Below are 16,912 nucleotides of genomic sequence, written 5' to 3'. Positions count from 1 at the left end.
AGCCTGAACAAAGCTCAGAATAAATGAAAACAAAAGCCAGAGGATACTCCTTTAAGCATTAACAAATACCAAGAATGTCATCTGACATATCTTTAAAAAAAAAAAAAAAAAAAAAAAAAAAAGCTCCTTTATTGACACAAAAGGTGTGACTTATACTCACTGGACACTTTCATTTAGATTAGGTGCATCTTGCTAGTACCAGGTTGGACTCCGTTTTGCCTTCAGACCTGCCTTAACACAGACACAGACTTGGATTCAAAAAAGAGCTGGAAACGTTGATGTGAGATTTGCATATTGACATGATAGTGCCACACAGTCGTTCCAGATTTGTACAGTAATGTTATTTTCCTGTTCAAGAATCTATTTTAAAATTATTTTAGCTTTGTGTCATGGTGTAACTCTGCTGCATGCAGCCATCAGTTCAATTTTAGGTGATTCCATGTGAACCGCAGCCTAAGTTTCCTGTTCTTAGCTGACATTAGGGGCATCCAGTGTGGCCTTCTGCTGCTGTAGCCTATCTGTTTTAAGGTTTGACATGTTTATGTTCAAAGTTGTGCTTCTGAATACTTTGGTTGTGAGGAGTGGAGTGGCCTTGATATGGCCTGCACCTCACTGGATACTTTTATCTTTGGACCATTTACTAAAAAGACAGCTTATCTGGCACAAACAACCATGCCGCGTTCAAAGTCACTATAAATCATATTTCTTCCCTATTCTCATGCTCAGCTTAATCTTCAGCATGCCTTGTCCATGTCTAACAACACTGAGTTGCTAACAAGTGTACATAAGAATGCGTATGTCGGCCTCTGGTGGTAATCCGGAAGAGGTTACAGTAATTCCTAAACCTGCTTCAGCAGTGGAATAAAACTTATCTTCAATGGGTAAATATCTCGTTTATTTGTATCGACCGTTTTTGAAGTCGTTGTTCAATTCAAATCACAATAATAGCTGTTTTTTTTTGTTTTTGTTTTGTTTTCTTTCTGAAAGGTCATAAGTTCACATGATCCGAACCACTGATAAGCTGAACCACTCCTGGAAGGACAGAGTAAATATATGGGTCATCAATAGATAAACCAAACAATAAACGTTATGTGGAGCCATGCTTTGGTTAAGCAAATACTTACGTATCATAAAAAGCACTCGAGCGCATAACTGCCAACAGATTGAAGGATACTGAAAGAAATCACGTGGGCTGCAAAGAAAAGCATAAACAGAAGTGCTTACGAGTAAATCTGCATTATATCTAACTCTGTAAAGTAATTCAACAGAGAAGCTGCTTATCAATCACGCATTGGTGTGCCGCTGGCCAGCTGTTATAACGTCATGAGTCCTTCCAATGTTTCCTCCCAAGTTTCGAAGTCGGCACCGCCTCTCCGCTCCACCGAAACTTCAAGACTCACCTGTCAGGCTTGAGTAGGACGCGCAGGGAAGGAAGATTTCGTGGCTCGTCTGAAGAAAAGCTTTCCCAGAAGCTGTCTTGAGTAACGATGTGAAGTCACTGACTGGTGTTATTGAGGAACTGTTAATATATTGTGAGAACCTCAGCTGGGACGTTAATGTCACCGCGGTCAGCTTGTATTTATTGCCATTAAAAGTTGAGGCGCACTTCCGGGTTGGAAAGAATCTTGCCCAGGATCACCATGATTGATATTCAGATGGATATATTGAAATCCCAAGATGAATTCGATGGAGCAACGGTTTCACGTGCTCATGGGGTGAGTAAATGGTATAAATATGTGAAATTCCGTTTAATGGCATTCTTAATTTGAATAATAGCGTTATTGGTCATGATATTTTATGAAATACTGTATGTTTAATCACCTTGTAATAAGTCCTCCAGCCCTCTCTGTGCGAATAGAAAGTAAAACAAAATGCTGCTTCTTTCCTGTATAGTCTACTCTGTAATACTACTAAAATTATACTAACGTGTATTATAGACGGACGAGTTAATTATGTATGAAGAGCAGGAATGCATTGACAGCAGGATATGAAGGAGCCCACATGCTCCTCCTGTGTGCTTGAGGGTGTAACATGGCTTAAGATTTCAGTCATAATACAGACTCAATTCTTGAGCAACTTTGTTTTCACTCACTGATGTGAAAGTTTAGTTTAAAGGATCAAAAACCAGTTTTTGAAATTCAATAAAAAGTAGCTTCAAAACAAAAGTAATTCTATTCAAGTGCTTTTAAATGTGAGGAAAATATGACCCAAACTCACAGCTCAACAATATGGTGCCACAGTATTGAGTCATCACTTCACTTCTTTATATTGTGCTTCCAAGGAACTGGATTTTCTTGTATTTCTTAACACTGTCTCGAGCAGTACTTCTCCACATTTTCTGAAAGTATTCTTTGGACATTGGCTGCTTTTCCACTTTCAATCCAGTCCTTCTGCCTAACTAATTTAAGAGATTTTTGGGGGGTTAACACTGACCTATGAATCCTTCAAGCATAGAAAAGGCAACTAACTCAAGGGATGAACCAGTGTTTTGTCTACAGATAACATATTTAAAAACAACAACAATTTTAAACTGCACCTTGTGCTTCTAGCAGCCTGTCACTAAAACACACTCTATGAAAAATGCCAACAATAACACAGTTTAACAGGCATGAAATAGTACAAGGTGATTCTGACAGAGCTGTTAACTGAAAACATGGAATATCTCAGCATGATGTGCAGGGTGTCCTTATTAAATTGAGGAAACTGGGAAAGTGGAGGACAATCAAGAAGCAGCAGGCGTAAAAACTACCTACAGCAGATTATTATTATCTTAAAGTCACATCCTTAAGAAATGAATACAGAAAAGTCAAATTTTGATCCACCATGCAATACTATCTGGAAACTGTCTGGCAGTGGCTTCATTTTTCAGCGTGACAGTTATCCCAAACACTCTGGTACATGGATAGAAAACACACACACAATGGAATACTGTCTGTCATGGACTGGCCTCCCTGGAGTATGGACCTCACCATTATTAAAGCAGGGTAGGATTAAACAAAGGCAGCCAACATCCAAAGAATAGTCCTGAACATCCTTCAAGAAGCCTGGAGATCTATTCCTTTAAAGAAATGGGAAGAAAGCATCCTAAGAGAGTTGTGTCAAAGATTTAAGGTGGCCATACCAAATATTGATTTTCAAGCTTTTACAAATTTATAAAAACTCTGTTCTTCCCTTATGTACTCCATGGTCTTTGTATTCTTACTCATGTTTCAATAAATCACTGCACCTTTGTCCCATTTTCCTTGTAAAATTAAAAAAAGAGGGAGCTGGCTCAAGAATTGTGGTATCTTTTATAAATATCCCCAAATTTTTCACCCTGTAGGGGACATGTGTTACATACGGTGATGCCAACACGAATTCCAGTCCAACCGAAGCAGAGAGTCTCCTGCAACACGTAAGCAGCTTTCACTAAAGTTGTGCTCTATTTATTTTAAACTATTATTTTATTCTCTATTACAGAATGAGAACTACATATTTTTGAGTATGACCTTTCTATTTTTTGAGCAGAAGACAAAAGCAACCGTAGAAGGAAAAGAAACCTCTCACTTTCCCTTCTTGACTTCTATATTTAGTGAAGGAAGTGAGCAAAGTGATGATGTCTTCTTTTTTTGTGTCCTGCTAGAGAAATGGTACTAATGGAGTGCAGACATCTTCACGTGATGTAGAGTCTCAAAAATCTGGAAAGGTATGAAAGGTGCTTTTTTTTTTTTTCTTGGGTATTACCTCTTATGGTTTGGAATAAAGAGGCATTATTTTTTGGTATTTGTCCCAGTTTTTTATGTTTTCATCTTAATTTAAATAAAATGAATTTTGATCTTTCGTTTTTTTTATGTGAATGACTGAAAAAATGAATATGTGTATTCTGAATTGGTGCGTGTTGGGAAAAGGTTTGAGTGCCTGTATATTAACTGACTAGAAATCTAAGTTAGTGACAAACCTGCTGCCTTGTAAAGTGTATTCCATTTCATTATTTATATTATGTTCTAGGACTGCACTAAGCGTGGGATAAAGAAAGAGCTGAATGAGAAAGTCTTCTGGGAAATTAGATTATGGATGGTCATAATATTCATCCTCATTGTCATCATTGCAGTGATTTTTACTTCACTGGCTATATGTGCAGGTAAGGTTATGTTTTTTTTACTTGTTAGTGCTACGTTGTGGCGCATTCATTAAGATGTAAATGAATGAAATTTAAAAAAATATAATTTATGTTATGTGAAAGCATGAATATTGCAGGGAGCTACAATGCAGCATTTTTAACTATTCGAACACAGCAATTTTTCACTCACTGATTTCTCTTTGGGCAGCGATCCATCAGGATGAGGATGACATATTTGACCCTTCATCGTTTACAGTCATTCAGAATTTCCGTGGGAGCTTCCAGATGCCAAACCAGGTCTTCACAGAGGAACTCACCACCAATTCCTCCAATAAAAGCCAAACACTGGCTACAGAGCTAGGAACAAAGGTTGGACCACTTATAACTTATATTTTATAAACGATGTACTTGATCTGTTCGTGTTAGCTGGTTGTATTTAGAACTTGCTACATACTCTGTATGGACAAAATTACTGGGCCATCTACAGATGACACCTGCTCTGCTATGGAAACCCATACTGTGATGATCCTGGCGTGCAGTTTTTGATTTAATGTTAAGGTCAAGGAAGGTTTTGGAACTTTGCATTTAGTCAGAAGAACATCGGCGCCTCAGCAGTCGGTGACCCCACTGTGCAACGTTACCACCGGTATCTGTGGTCTACCCCTCTGTGGCTGAGTTGCGGTTCCTAAAAACTGCTTCCGCTTTACATTAATACCACTTAGAGTTAAATGTGGAAATTAAACTTTAAGAGTGGAATGAATTTCACAAACTGGCTTGTTGCAACTGCATCCTATTACAGCACTACGCTTTTTAGAACAACTCATTGTTTTACAAATATCTGTAAAGGCAGACTGCCAAGTGCTGGATTTTTATGCACTTGTGGCAATGAGACTGAAAACACCTAAATTCAAAGATTAGGAGATCTGGCCCAATTCGTTTGTCCTTATAGTGAATGTACAAAATATCTTTTACAGTGGCTATATTAGATTTACTGGCAAACAGTGTAGCATTGCCTTTTGCAACCATGGTGCTTAGCTGGTGTATACATGGCGCAGTCCACGTGCCCTTGTTATATAAGGCAATTCAAGGATAGTTAATAGCTACGTTGTAAAAGAGGGCAATGTCATAGAAGATGTGCCGATGTCTGCACACTGATAGTAGCAAAATGAGCCAAAGTTTCATGGTATTCAGCTCAGTAGTTTTCTGTGCAATCCACCTGCAATCCACCAAAGAAACGAAACACATGAATGACAACATTCCAGTTCAGGTTACAGCATGTTTTTAAGATAAACACAGTGATTGTTATTGTTTCATTCACTATGAATAGTGGAGTAACGACCCCCACGCGCGCACACACAAAAAAAAAGAAAAAGTAGTATTATAGGAACCCAGCTGCTCTGGGTTTCATTTAATAATACTGTGAAGTTTTATCCTGAACTTATCAATGTTTAAACTGATCTACTGTCTACACCAGGGGTGGGCAATTCCAGGCCTCAAGGGCCGGTGTCCTGCAGGTTTTAGATCTCACCTTGGGTCAACACACCTGAATCACATGATTAGTTCGTTACCAGGCCTCTGGAGAACTTCAGGACATGTTCAGGAGGTAATTTAGCCATTTAAATCAGCTGTGTTGGTTCAAGGACACATCTAAAACCTGCAGGGACACCGGCCCTCGAGGCCTGGAGTTGCCCACCCCTGGTCTACACAAAACCCCAAAAACCTGTGTGTGCTTTATGCTTTTATCTTATTGTGAAATTTTAATGTAAAAGCAATTAGCATTAAAATTGAGCTGAGAGAAAGGAAGGTAGGGGAGTGCCAGGCAAAACAATTTCCTGCTAATGTTTTCTCTTGCATGCCCCACCCAGCTCTCTGACCTCTACGAAACCTCATCTGCACTGGGGCGATACTTCATCAACGCAGAGATACGTGCTTTCAGGTAAATACGCGTCACACTCAGAATTTATGAACTGTGTATTTCGGTGAAACCACTGAATTTTGTGCGTTCAACTTCAGAAATGTTTAATCCTCCCCCGCAGGAACGGTTCAGTTATTGCTGACTACAAGCTGACATTTCACATGCCTGAAGAGGAGAAGGATCAGCTGAGGAATTTTACTCTGAGCAGGGAGATGGTGTACAACGTGTTCAGACAGTTTCTTTATGACCAGGAATCTGAATCGGACCCAATGTTCATTGACCCAGCTTCCCTAAAAATGGTTTTAGGAAACTGAGGACAAGACGTTTACAGCGAGACCAGAAAACCAGTTCTTGGTTTCTTTTTAGTTTTTATGAGCCACTAAAACTCCATGATGTCACGTCAATGTCATTGTTTTCTCATGAGTCTGCATATGAGACGTCTTTACCACAGGAGGCTACATGACCATTGTTGCGCCACCCCGCAAGTAATGGTAGTCATGTGTGTGTTTGTGTGCAGGATATTTTTTTTAAGGTTAAAATATAACCTATAGTCAAACTCACAAAAAATGGAAAACAAACACAAAAAACATATTTTTATTGAAAGAAATACATTGAGATATTGTACTTAAGATTTCACTGTGTTTTACTGTTCATAGTTTACTGCATTTACATGTCAGTTCTTTAAGTTCCTCGACTCTCACTGTGATTTTTGTACATAAGAAAACTGGTGTATATTTGTAATGGAAGTATTGAATTTATCTGTGCCGTTATTTTTGGGCTTTGCGACTTCATTTGCAAAGCCCTAAAACACAATTCAATCAACAGTTTAATAGGAAATGAACAGGAAAATGAGTCATTTGCTTAATATTACATAAAGGCTGTGCATCCCTTATAAACTGTGCACTCTATACACAAATTGTTTTGTGTACTATAGCACGAGAACAGTTTTATTTGGCAAGCAAATAGTTGGGACCCTGTTTTCCCCTTCACTGTTTGTTTTGGTAGTTGAACACTAGGGGGAGTATTTTCCACCGGACAGTTGAGGGATTTTGTCTCTCTTTTGATTCCTTTCTCTGGCTCAGTTTGCAGAGAACGGGAATTCACATTGTAAATACTTCACATAGCAGGGAGCAGGTTATTGCAACGGTTTTGGCAACAGTTTATGTTGTATGTTTTTAATTTATTTTTTGGCTACTGTGTCAGTGATTATGTCTGTATGTCTAAGATGACAGCTGTAATAAATGTTTGTATTTCCAAGGATAGTTGCTCCACACCAGACATTCAGTTCTCTTCACTTTAACTTGTTGAATTTCCAAGAATGTGTTTCCCAAATAAAGATATTACAGTCATTCCTTTAAAAGACTAACCCCTTTTTACAACTTATGCAATAATGCAAATACTTATATGTGATTTAACAACTGTGGTGTTGCTTCCATGGAACTTACATTGCATCATTTACACAGCTGCACATTTCACTAAAACAAATTTTACGTCAGCAATTTTCTCAAACGACAAAAGAGACTTCCCGAGAAAAGGAAGTATTATGTATTACACGAATTACTAATAACACTATATGGAAAGAAATGCTGAGTTTTATTTCTTGTTCTTCTTTTTCCTAGGGGGGGAAATACAGTTTTACATGTTCACAAACAGCCATCCTGCATGACAGTCACATGGTGGTCAAAAGGTTAAGTTTAAACAGCAGCGCATCTGTGGGATCCAAAAGATTTCAACAGCTGGACATAAAACCACACCGCCCTGTTTGCTCTTTGAAATTCCCAAATATTGCAGATATTGGCACATTTTTGTTGAGACGGAATTTATTGATCCAGACTGGACAACTTTGCTCTGTACTGTATTTAGAGTCGCGGAGGGCATTTTTTTTCTCTAAGTAAACATTTTACTAAATATGCTGGCAGCAGTGATAGCTTATGGGAACCATTCTGGCTGTCTATGTCTAACAGGTAGCAACTGCATGTCTTGCTTGTAGTAAAGGAGCTTTTTCTTCTAAATGCTATTTTAAGAATCAGTAATCATCCAAAGCCAGATTTACTCTAACAGGCACGCTGAGCTTTGAAAGCCTTGTTTTGTTTTTTTTACTTCATGGTAGGTCAGAGACCAGTCACAGAGTTCAGTGACAGGTCAACAGTGCTCAAAGAACATGTGTAATGTGTGTGCAACATTTTTCTGTATTCTTAAAAACTCAGATCATGCTGAGATTAAATTCACATGGAAAATGCATCATTATTAAACTTGTGCTTGAATAAGTCTAGCTGACTGATGATTAAAAATATCAGTCTTGGCAAAGGCAGCTCCTTTTTGCTCGCCATTGTTAGAAACGCAAGCACAATTAGCCTATAAGCGTCAAACACTGGGGTGGCAGAAAGCCATAGAAATGACAAGATTTGAATATTCATGACTTGCAGGAGAAAATCCCAAAATCAAAGTTATTAGGAGTCAGGAAAACTTACATTCATATGCATACATATTTGGCATAAATAATACCAAACTTTGGGACGGGACAGGCTTGACTGACAGACACCTAAATAGAGAGAGTTACAGTAATCAAGACGTGAGGAAATAAAGGCGTGGATAAGGTTTCCAGATCTTTAGATGACAAGATAGATAACATATATTTTTATTATAGGCTTTTAGTAACAGAGTACCTAAAGATTCAATTTCAAATCATTTTTTGCTAAATTTTCTGATATGTGTAGACACAACATGGGTTCATCCCTAGTATTTGGTGCTTTATTTAATACTTGAATTATTCATAGATGGCCGTCAAATGGCTTTACGAACCAAAAACAAACCCATTCTCCGAAAGTTATGCTCTATGCTTTCTCTGAAAGTGACCCCTGCAGGAAGTTCCTTTGTGCCAATGGAAACTAGTTCAATCAAAGAGCACACACTTTGCCCTGACGTTTTAGCAAGATTCTCTGCTTATCCTATTAAAGGGTTATGTCTCCTTTTAGCCGCCTCAAGGCGCATAAAGCTTAAGGAGGTTGTTGTTACTCAGAGCTCAGAGTAGGTGCTACATTTTCCTCTGTGGATTCACTTTTATCAGCAGCTCTCTACGGGTTTCTGGACAAAAGTCCCAATCATCTGGAGTGAAAATGGGTGCCCACGGCTCCAACCTTGATGATATCCTGGAGGAGGACATGCACCACTGGTACACAAAGTTCATGAGGGAATCTCCTTCGGGGCTCATCACGCTCTTTGAGCTGAAGACAATGCTTGAAATGAACGGTATGACAGAGGAGGCCAGCAGTTATGTGGACCAGGTCTTCGTCACCTTTGACATGGATGGGGTATGAAAACATTTAATATTGGAGGATATGAACTGGGTGGAAGAAACACATGAAGAATACTTTGCAAAAATGTAGCAAATAGAAGTATAGAGTAATGCAGATCAGGGGGGACCAGTTTTGCAAATAGTTCAATGGTGTCTTTATCAGTATGTAATACTGTAGAATGCATCAGTTATTATCAAGATCTCTGATTTTCTTTTCTACAAGAGTTCAAAAGAAAATACATTTTATACTCTGAATCATTTAGTTTGTTCCAACTTAAAGGATAAAAAGTTATTAGTATTAAATTTAGTGTCTCTAAATATCTGATATAGCTGCACTTGTAGCCCTTGTTTACAAAGATAAAAAACGTAATTATTTAATTCAGAATTTGGTAATTATTCTTTGAAGTAAACAAGTTTTGCTTTTTCAGTAAATGATCTGAGATTTACACTCCTTTCCCTTTGTGTGTCTTTTTTTATTTTACAGGATGGCTACATAGACTTTGTTGAATATATTGCAGGCATTAGTTTATTATTGAAAGGAGAAATAAATCAGAAGCTAAAGTGGTACTTCAAGCTCTTTGATCAGGATGGAAATGGAAAAATTGACAAGGATGAACTGGAAACTATATTTAAGGTAGAGTATGCCTTCTCTGAAATCTTCCTAATCAGATTTCTGCATCCGACGTAGTGAGCTTCTCAGAATTCTCTGAATGGTGCCTTGAAGATTAACTCTGGAAGCGCACATAAGTAGCCACAGCACCTAAATCCAACGGCTTCCTAATTCACCTCTGTTTTCAATTTGGCTGATTCTTAACTTCTGACTAAAGCCATACAATGATCACCTTGTTTACATGACTCTCTTTTAGGCCATTCAAGACATCACCAGAAGCTACGACATCCCTCCAGAAGAGATTGTGCATCTTATATATGAGAAGATTGATGTCAACAGAGAAGGTAACAAATGCATGATTGTGTATAAAGGGTATCAAGAATGAAACCAGTGATAAAAGGCTTTTGTCACCGTGACCAGAGTGAAATGAATACAAAGCATGAGTAAACATTCTGATAGTTGTGAAATGTTCTGCTTTGTGATTTGTTTCCATAAAATCGCAGCTTTAAATGCACAGAGTGCCACTTCTCTCTCTCAGGTGAGCTGACGCTGGAAGAGTTCATCAGTGGAGCAAGGGAGCACCCTGACATCATGGATATGCTCACTAAGATGATGGATCTAACTCATGTCTTGGAAATTATTGTCAAGGGTCAACAGAGGAAAGCTCTGAACTGAGTCAGTAAACAACAAGCCGAAGAACTGACATCACCCTGACTTTAAAGACTGTACGGACTTGACGATGCACCGAGTCCCACCTCAGACTGCAAAAACCCAAACTGACAGAGCAGGAGCACACAAATATCTCTCTGCATATCATCAGATAACACGCAGAATGAAGCAACAGAATGAAGCAGATAACTTCCTCACCTCTGTTAACCTGTATGTGCCCTCAGAGTCATTGTACAGTTTACTTTTTAATTTTTTTAAAAACACTTTACCAATTGTGGCAAGGCTTGGTAAAAAAAAAAAAAAAAAAAAAAGTAAAAGTGCTTTTAGGGTCTCATCATGGGCCCAGCAGAGTATGCAAAGTAAGGTTAAAAGAATCACTTTATAGGAGCTAATTTCTGACTAATGATTCTAAAGACTCCTAAAATGAATGGTCAGTTTCTGAATAGTTACAGCATAAACAGAGTATTGGGGTATTTACAGTCTAGTCTACAACACTCGCGGGGACTGTTGGTAGTTTTGTGTTGACGAGTTTGTAAAATCTGAAAGAAAAGTCCATTATTGGTTAAAAACACTAATGGACACTAAAATATTTGTGATTATGTACAAAAAAATCAAAGTTTTAAAATATCTTCCAATTAAGGTTGCCTTAAAATCAGTACATTTGTTTATTTTTTAATAACCCCCTACACTAGCAAAGGATTCTTTGGTTTTTACCAAAGATCCAGGCATAGACATGACAGATTCCATTTTGCAAAACCTGCAATAATTTCCTTTAATCAATGACGTAACTTTAAGAGTAACATGCAAAGTTTACCACATTGTTGTTGTGTCAACCAGCTTCAAATAGAGAATTAGGAAAATAGATAAAACTAAGATATATAGATTAGAAAAGCTAAAAACTGAGGAAACAAAGCACAGTTTGTTATTTAATAAGATGCAGCATTTAGAGGTATTGTTTCAGTTTTACTGCTTGACAACTGAACCAGCTCAAAGATGCCATCTTGTGAGAAAAAGATGAAGAACTAGTGCATGTTAGTGTGGTGAGACTGATGGTGTAATTCAGCAATGCCAGCTGTTGTATCACTCACATTTCAAAATAAAATGAAAAGAAAGCCAAATGCTGATTATTTGAATATCCTGATTATTATTTATTAAAAAGAGTATTCTTTTTTTTAATCCCACCTGATAACCTAAAGTTATAGTATGCTTTCAACATTGATTTATCTTTGTGAGAGAACCAAAACACATGTTCAGGCAGCACACTCAATTCTGCCGACTGGCTGCAAAGCTTTCAGTTCCACTTGAGCAGGAAAAACCCAGAATCTGTGGAATATATTTAGCAATCATGCAGTTTCTAAGGGGAACCAGGCCCTACCAGAACCATTTCTTCTTGCATTCCTTCATTTTAAAGCTAGATTTTGTTTTTAAGATGTATTAGCCTTTGTGTTTCACAGAAACTATTGGGAAAGAAACAGAAAAGTAATGGTTTAAAGCCTCTAAAACAGCCTTCAGAACCATACCAGAATAATCCAGGGTTCTTTATTTTGGGCCTATTGTACATTCATAAACTCATTTTGTACTTGGAAATCAAAGCATGACATTCCTTTATACTTTCAACATTAATCATTAACCACACAGAGAATTAGCAGGTTCATTTCAGTACACACTGGCCAGACTATTTTGAACTGGGTGGTGTAAATCAAATAAAGATAAGGGTTTGACTCCACATAACTCTCGGCCTCTTTCTAAATGTATCGGATGATGCAGTTACATAACTGCACTGTTCAACCCACCTTGGTTCATCATATAAACTCGCATCTCACAGCGCTGCAGTGCACACTGCTTCCACTTGTTTGCCACGACAGCAAGTAAACAGCTGACCACATCCAGCGGGAACCATGCAGTCTGCCGACGCCAAATTCAAGAGAAACAGCCTGTTCCTGGCTCTGAGACGATACAGCTCAGCCGTCAGTGAAATGGAGCAGACCATTCTTCTGCCAAGCCTGCTGAGAGACGTGCCCTCAGACGAGGTGTGGGACTGTGAAGCTGCAGAAGAGACCTGCAAAGACCTGTACAGCAACTACTTGATGCTCAAAGCCATACGGACCACAGTGGAGAGCGGCCTAATTCCCTTGGATGATCACAAGGCCAAAAACAACATAGCACTGAACAAGACCCTGGAGCCTCTCTTGGACACAGATCCCGAAGCCCTCTTCCACTTCCACGTGAGAGGACTGTTTTCTGTGATGAGTGACCTCACCAAGAAGACGCAGACTCTCACTGAGAAATACATGGACATTATTGGGGTAGCAAATTAGTCACAAAACCTAAGATATGTGGACATCTGTTTTTAAGAGAGTCATCTAAGACACCCAAGCATTGCAAATGTCTGAAATGTTTACATTCAGTGACCCCAGACAAACCTAATGAATAAGGAATAAATATGCATTGTCAAAATAAATCAATTGTGTCTCTTAATTTGCTTTTGTAATGATCCCTTTTAGGGCTGGGCCATATCATACCGGTCACGGTAATACCGGTATAATGTCGGGAAACGATAAGAAAATGAAATATCGTGATAGAATATGGGTAAAACGCGCATGCGCAGTGCCTTTGTTTTCATACGCACATGGCGGAAAAAGCACGGTGGCGACGGAGAATGAGGAGGAGGAAAGCGGATCGTTGAATGAAACGGATGAACCAGAATTGGTTTGTAAAAATGCTGCAACTTCAGTGGTGTGGAACTGGTTTAGCTTTCGTCCGTCAGTTACACAACAAAGCACTATTTTTGGTAGAGCATGCTAGCGGGCCGTCGTTATTACCGTGTAATAACGACAGCACACTTAAAATATGGCACACTTAAAATCAATCCTTTGATTTTTCTGAAAATCGACAGTGCCCCTTATAATCCCGTGTGCCTTTATGTATGAATTCTGATTGTGTTTACTGACCTGGAAACGATTTTATGTCGTACACGGCGCTCGAAAATCTGTCAAATGTTTTAGTACGACTTTGCTAAGCTACGATCCCGCACCGCTTGATGGATTGTCGGAGCATTACGGCTATCGTAGGCAGGAACCTCGAGGAGTGATATGTACTGTGCTTCAACATAATATTACCGTATTGTGAGTGTATAACCTCTTTTTAACTTTAGTGGATATTATACATGGTTATGCTGAGGATGTGTCGGCCAATTTCCACTGGAAATGCCTTCTGGTTAAACTGTCAGCAAGGAATTTACATTTGCACTGTTAAATTTTTATATAACTTTAATGCACATAAAAAACAGCTGCTTGTTTAAGTGAAAATACATTGATGTTTATTTTTTTCACTAATTAAGTTGTGGAGTTGTAAAGTATTTTGTCTAGTGTCAATTATATCGTTATCGCAAATTTTCACATGTATATCGTGATAAATATTTTTGGTCATATCGCCCTGCTCTAATCCCTTTTATATAAACAAACACCACAAGAAAGATGACTTGTTAAAGAATATAAGAGTTTCCTATGTTTGTAAAGAATTCAACTTTTTGTTTTCACTTATAAAGTCAGTCACAAAATTTAGTTTGTGGGTTGAGTTTATTCTTTTTATTTACATATCTATATTTCAAACAATATATGACAGAATGCTCTCACAAAAAGGCTGCTCAACACAGGCGGCAACTGTGAATGTTTCCTCTCTCCGCAGCCACTGATGCTTAGCGCACAGGATGGAAAGGCTCAACAATCTCAGCAAAGGTCTTTTGCTCTGGTAAGATAAAAGAAACCAAAAGCAACAATTTGATTACAAACATACATGACCCAACCTTTCATAAGATTTAACCGGAGTAAATGTCCTACAGCACATCACTGCACAGTCTAATTTCTTCCCCCGTGGGATTTCTCAATCAAAACAATAACATCAAGCCTAGTTTGATGGCACTGGAAAGTAGTGTGGGATCATGGGAGCTGTAACTATCAGCATCAATGCTACTGAAAATCTGATGTGACTAAGAAAGAAGCCATTTTCACAGACGAGGTAATCTTTACTTTTTGTTACATTTATTTAATTTGCAATAAATTTGCATCACCCCGTAACATTACTGTATGGATAAGCTTGGTGGCCATCAAATATAAAGTTGATTTTCCACTGACAGGTGACTGAAATATTAGAAATAAGATTATGGATTTCTCAAGCTTTGAACATTTTTGAACACATTTCAATTATGTAGATACGCATTCTAAAAGGTACAGCATTATTTTTCTTGCTTTCAGACAATCTGGGATTTGAATTTGTAACAGGGTACATATTACATACTTAAACGCTAAAGAAACTATTTCACAACTACACTGCACAGAATTTAACATCATCCAAAGACAACAAACAAACAAAAAATAATCTTAAGTGGTGTGTGCATAAACATAATTTCCACCTGTGTGGTGCTGAGCCTGTTCTGTGTTGGTGTTTTTTGAAAACAAGGACATGTATGAATATCGATTATTATGTATAATTTAATTTGAAAGAAAATCATGAAAGCTACATCAGCTAAAGAACGGTGAATGGTGGCAGCCACTCACAAAGCACAAATTCTGCATTGGCTGTGGCTGTACTACTAATCGGGAGGTTGGTGGTTTGATCCCTGATTCTTCGGATCTGAATGTCAAAGTATCCTTGGGTGAGAAACTTGCCTTCTGATGCATCCACTTAAGTGTGTGTGAATGTTAGTTTAAAAGCTCTTTTTTCAATGAAAAAAAAAAAGGGCTTCATACAATAAAGAAGAGGTAGTGTTGGGCTCTTGTGTCTTCTGTTAGAGCAAAGACATAAAAATGAACTTACCCTTTGGTACAAATTTGTCCGGGTGGAGTTTGATATACTCATTCATGTCTCGATCAAGTCTAGCATAAGTGTAATTTTCATATTTGGTAACATGGTAGCCAATGAACCAGCCAATGGTTGCCAGCAGAAACTGTCGATGAACACCTTAAAGAGAAAACATGGAAAACGATGCAACATTTATTGATCAGATACAACTAGCATACAGCAAACTAAAGTAGATATATTTGCAAGATAATAATAAATAATAATAAAATCTTACTGTGGTTATGAGAAACCAAAAGCTTGCACATTATAAGGTTTTCTCTTAAAAAAAAAATAGGATTGCAAAAAATGCAAACAAAAACAAATTGAATTAATAGGTGGAGGCTTACACTTTAGCTTACTGCACCTAGCTTTTTGACAGCGCATTTTATATCAACACTTCATAGCTAGATATTACCAAAACAAAGACGACAGGAAACACAAAACAAAACCCAATGTGGCACAACCAATGTTAATACTACTTTCTTTTTCAGATAGGGAGAAACAATAACGACAAAATTTAACGCTAGACTTCTTTAAAAAAAATTAATAAATGAACATTTAGTTTTCAGTTTTGTTTATTTTGTTTAGTTAGATTTCAGAATCAGAATACTTTATTAATCCCTAAGGAAATTATGCATGTATTTTTGTTCAATTTAAAACTTTATTTTAATCATCCTCTGTGTCATGTGCTGGATAATGAAAGATCTTGTTTTTATGGTGTCCAAATTTCTTAACTGTTTTTGATATTTATCGCTATTTTAATGCTAAAGGAAACGTAAACGCGCTGCGACCACTGTGGACAGCTCACAACCAGTTACTAATCTGAGAGAACATTTATTTACTAAATACTCGGATTTCTTTTTTAAAATTAAGTGTTTCATATGCTTGAAAGGAAAGCGTCCGTTCGTGCACCAGTCTGAAAGACAGGTAAAATGCTAACCTGATTTCACTGGCGGCCTGTGGTTAATTGCGTTGTGCAGCACGGCGGAGACCCAGCCTACACCCGCCAGCCACAGCGAATTCCTGTTCACGAGCCCCGGAGGAGGCAGAGACTTCCCCTCTTCTGGAATAAAGCCCATGGCGAGAAATGTGCCCCTTAGTGCAGACCTTATTTAATAATTTCCGAGATGCCTACTACTACTATTCATCGGCTATCACCTCTCGTAGGAAGTCAAGGGCACAGCGTGCAACCGAACTACTGGTCCGGGCGCAACCAACGACAAGCGCTTGAGTTCCGCATTATTTGTTTCCTAGCAACAAAAGCCCATGAGTCACAGTAGGCCAAAGTCTTTGTAAATAAAATGTGCCACATAGTTAATATTACAGTTCAGGCCGCTTCAAAATATTTACTACATTAATGTGTACGTTAGCACCATATATAGAAATATCATAAAATATATCTTAATGGGAAAACAGATTAATGGAATCAGAAAAACAAAAGAGAAAAAAATTAAACAATAATAAAAAAAACAACATAGTCCGTAT

General features: G+C 38.0%; 4 protein-coding genes across 4 annotated transcripts; 3 read left to right on the top strand and 1 right to left on the bottom strand.

Moving 5' to 3' along the window:
* Positions 1 to 1,250: 1,250 nt before the first annotated feature.
* c15h3orf52 (chromosome 15 C3orf52 homolog) lies at positions 1,251 to 7,869 on the top strand. Its single transcript, XM_084950061.1, has 7 exons — positions 1,251 to 1,715; positions 3,323 to 3,394; positions 3,623 to 3,685; positions 3,988 to 4,120; positions 4,308 to 4,468; positions 5,965 to 6,035; positions 6,136 to 7,869. Exons 1-7 carry the CDS (start codon positions 1,641 to 1,643, stop codon positions 6,326 to 6,328), a joined length of 768 nt encoding a protein of 255 aa, XP_084806187.1. The 5' UTR covers positions 1,251 to 1,640; the 3' UTR covers positions 6,329 to 7,869.
* Positions 7,870 to 9,014: 1,145 nt separating this feature from the next.
* Positions 9,015 to 12,309, top strand: guca1c (guanylate cyclase activator 1C). The gene is made up of 4 exons (XM_084950062.1): positions 9,015 to 9,325; positions 9,794 to 9,943; positions 10,176 to 10,263; positions 10,458 to 12,309. Exons 1-4 carry the CDS (start codon positions 9,131 to 9,133, stop codon positions 10,592 to 10,594), a joined length of 570 nt encoding a protein of 189 aa, XP_084806188.1. The 5' UTR covers positions 9,015 to 9,130; the 3' UTR covers positions 10,595 to 12,309.
* Positions 12,310 to 12,404: 95 nt separating this feature from the next.
* Positions 12,405 to 13,070, top strand: thrsp (thyroid hormone responsive). The gene has a single exon (XM_084950063.1). It carries the CDS (start codon positions 12,487 to 12,489, stop codon positions 12,904 to 12,906), a length of 420 nt encoding a protein of 139 aa, XP_084806189.1. The 5' UTR covers positions 12,405 to 12,486; the 3' UTR covers positions 12,907 to 13,070.
* A 1,077-nt stretch (positions 13,071 to 14,147) lies between these two features.
* Positions 14,148 to 16,650, bottom strand: ndufc2 (NADH:ubiquinone oxidoreductase subunit C2). The gene is made up of 3 exons (XM_084950065.1): positions 16,368 to 16,650; positions 15,404 to 15,547; positions 14,148 to 14,335 (listed from the first exon to the last, which is right to left on the bottom strand). Exons 1-3 carry the CDS (start codon positions 16,504 to 16,506, stop codon positions 14,286 to 14,288), a joined length of 333 nt encoding a protein of 110 aa, XP_084806191.1. The 5' UTR covers positions 16,507 to 16,650; the 3' UTR covers positions 14,148 to 14,285.
* Positions 16,651 to 16,912: the final 262 nt, after the last annotated feature.

This window comes from Perissodus microlepis, chromosome 14 (genome assembly GCF_051167445.1).
Source record: "Perissodus microlepis isolate ML-2025 ecotype Zambia chromosome 14, ASM5116744v1, whole genome shotgun sequence".
NCBI lineage: Eukaryota > Metazoa > Chordata > Actinopteri > Cichliformes > Cichlidae > Perissodus > Perissodus microlepis.
Note: the sequence above shows the minus strand (reverse complement) of the source record. Positions and strands in the feature narration are given on the sequence as shown.

What these genes read in the sequence shown, in the direction of transcription:
- ndufc2 (XM_084950065.1), bottom strand. Translation starts at nt 16,506, where the DNA reads ATGGGCTTTATTCCAGAAGAGGGGAAGTCTCTGCCTCCTCCGGGGCTC. An exon ending in CAGGCCGCCAGTGAAATCAG is followed by an intron (nt 15,548 to 16,367) that starts GTTAGCATTTTA and finishes TTTCTCTTTAAG; the next exon opens with GTGTTCATCGACAGTTTCTG. An exon ending in GGACAAATTTGTACCAAAGG is followed by an intron (nt 14,336 to 15,403) that starts GTAAGTTCATTT and finishes TTATCTTACCAG; the next exon opens with AGCAAAAGACCTTTGCTGAG.
- guca1c (XM_084950062.1), top strand. Translation starts at nt 9,131, where the DNA reads ATGGGTGCCCACGGCTCCAACCTTGATGATATCCTGGAGGAGGACATG. An exon ending in AACTGGAAACTATATTTAAG is followed by an intron (nt 9,944 to 10,175) that starts GTAGAGTATGCC and finishes ACTCTCTTTTAG; the next exon opens with GCCATTCAAGACATCACCAG. An exon ending in GATTGATGTCAACAGAGAAG is followed by an intron (nt 10,264 to 10,457) that starts GTAACAAATGCA and finishes TCTCTCTCTCAG; the next exon opens with GTGAGCTGACGCTGGAAGAG.
- thrsp (XM_084950063.1), top strand. Translation starts at nt 12,487, where the DNA reads ATGCAGTCTGCCGACGCCAAATTCAAGAGAAACAGCCTGTTCCTGGCT.
- c15h3orf52 (XM_084950061.1), top strand. Translation starts at nt 1,641, where the DNA reads ATGATTGATATTCAGATGGATATATTGAAATCCCAAGATGAATTCGAT. An exon ending in AGTCTCAAAAATCTGGAAAG is followed by an intron (nt 3,686 to 3,987) that starts GTATGAAAGGTG and finishes ATTATGTTCTAG; the next exon opens with GACTGCACTAAGCGTGGGAT. An exon ending in GCAGAGATACGTGCTTTCAG is followed by an intron (nt 6,036 to 6,135) that starts GTAAATACGCGT and finishes CCTCCCCCGCAG; the next exon opens with GAACGGTTCAGTTATTGCTG.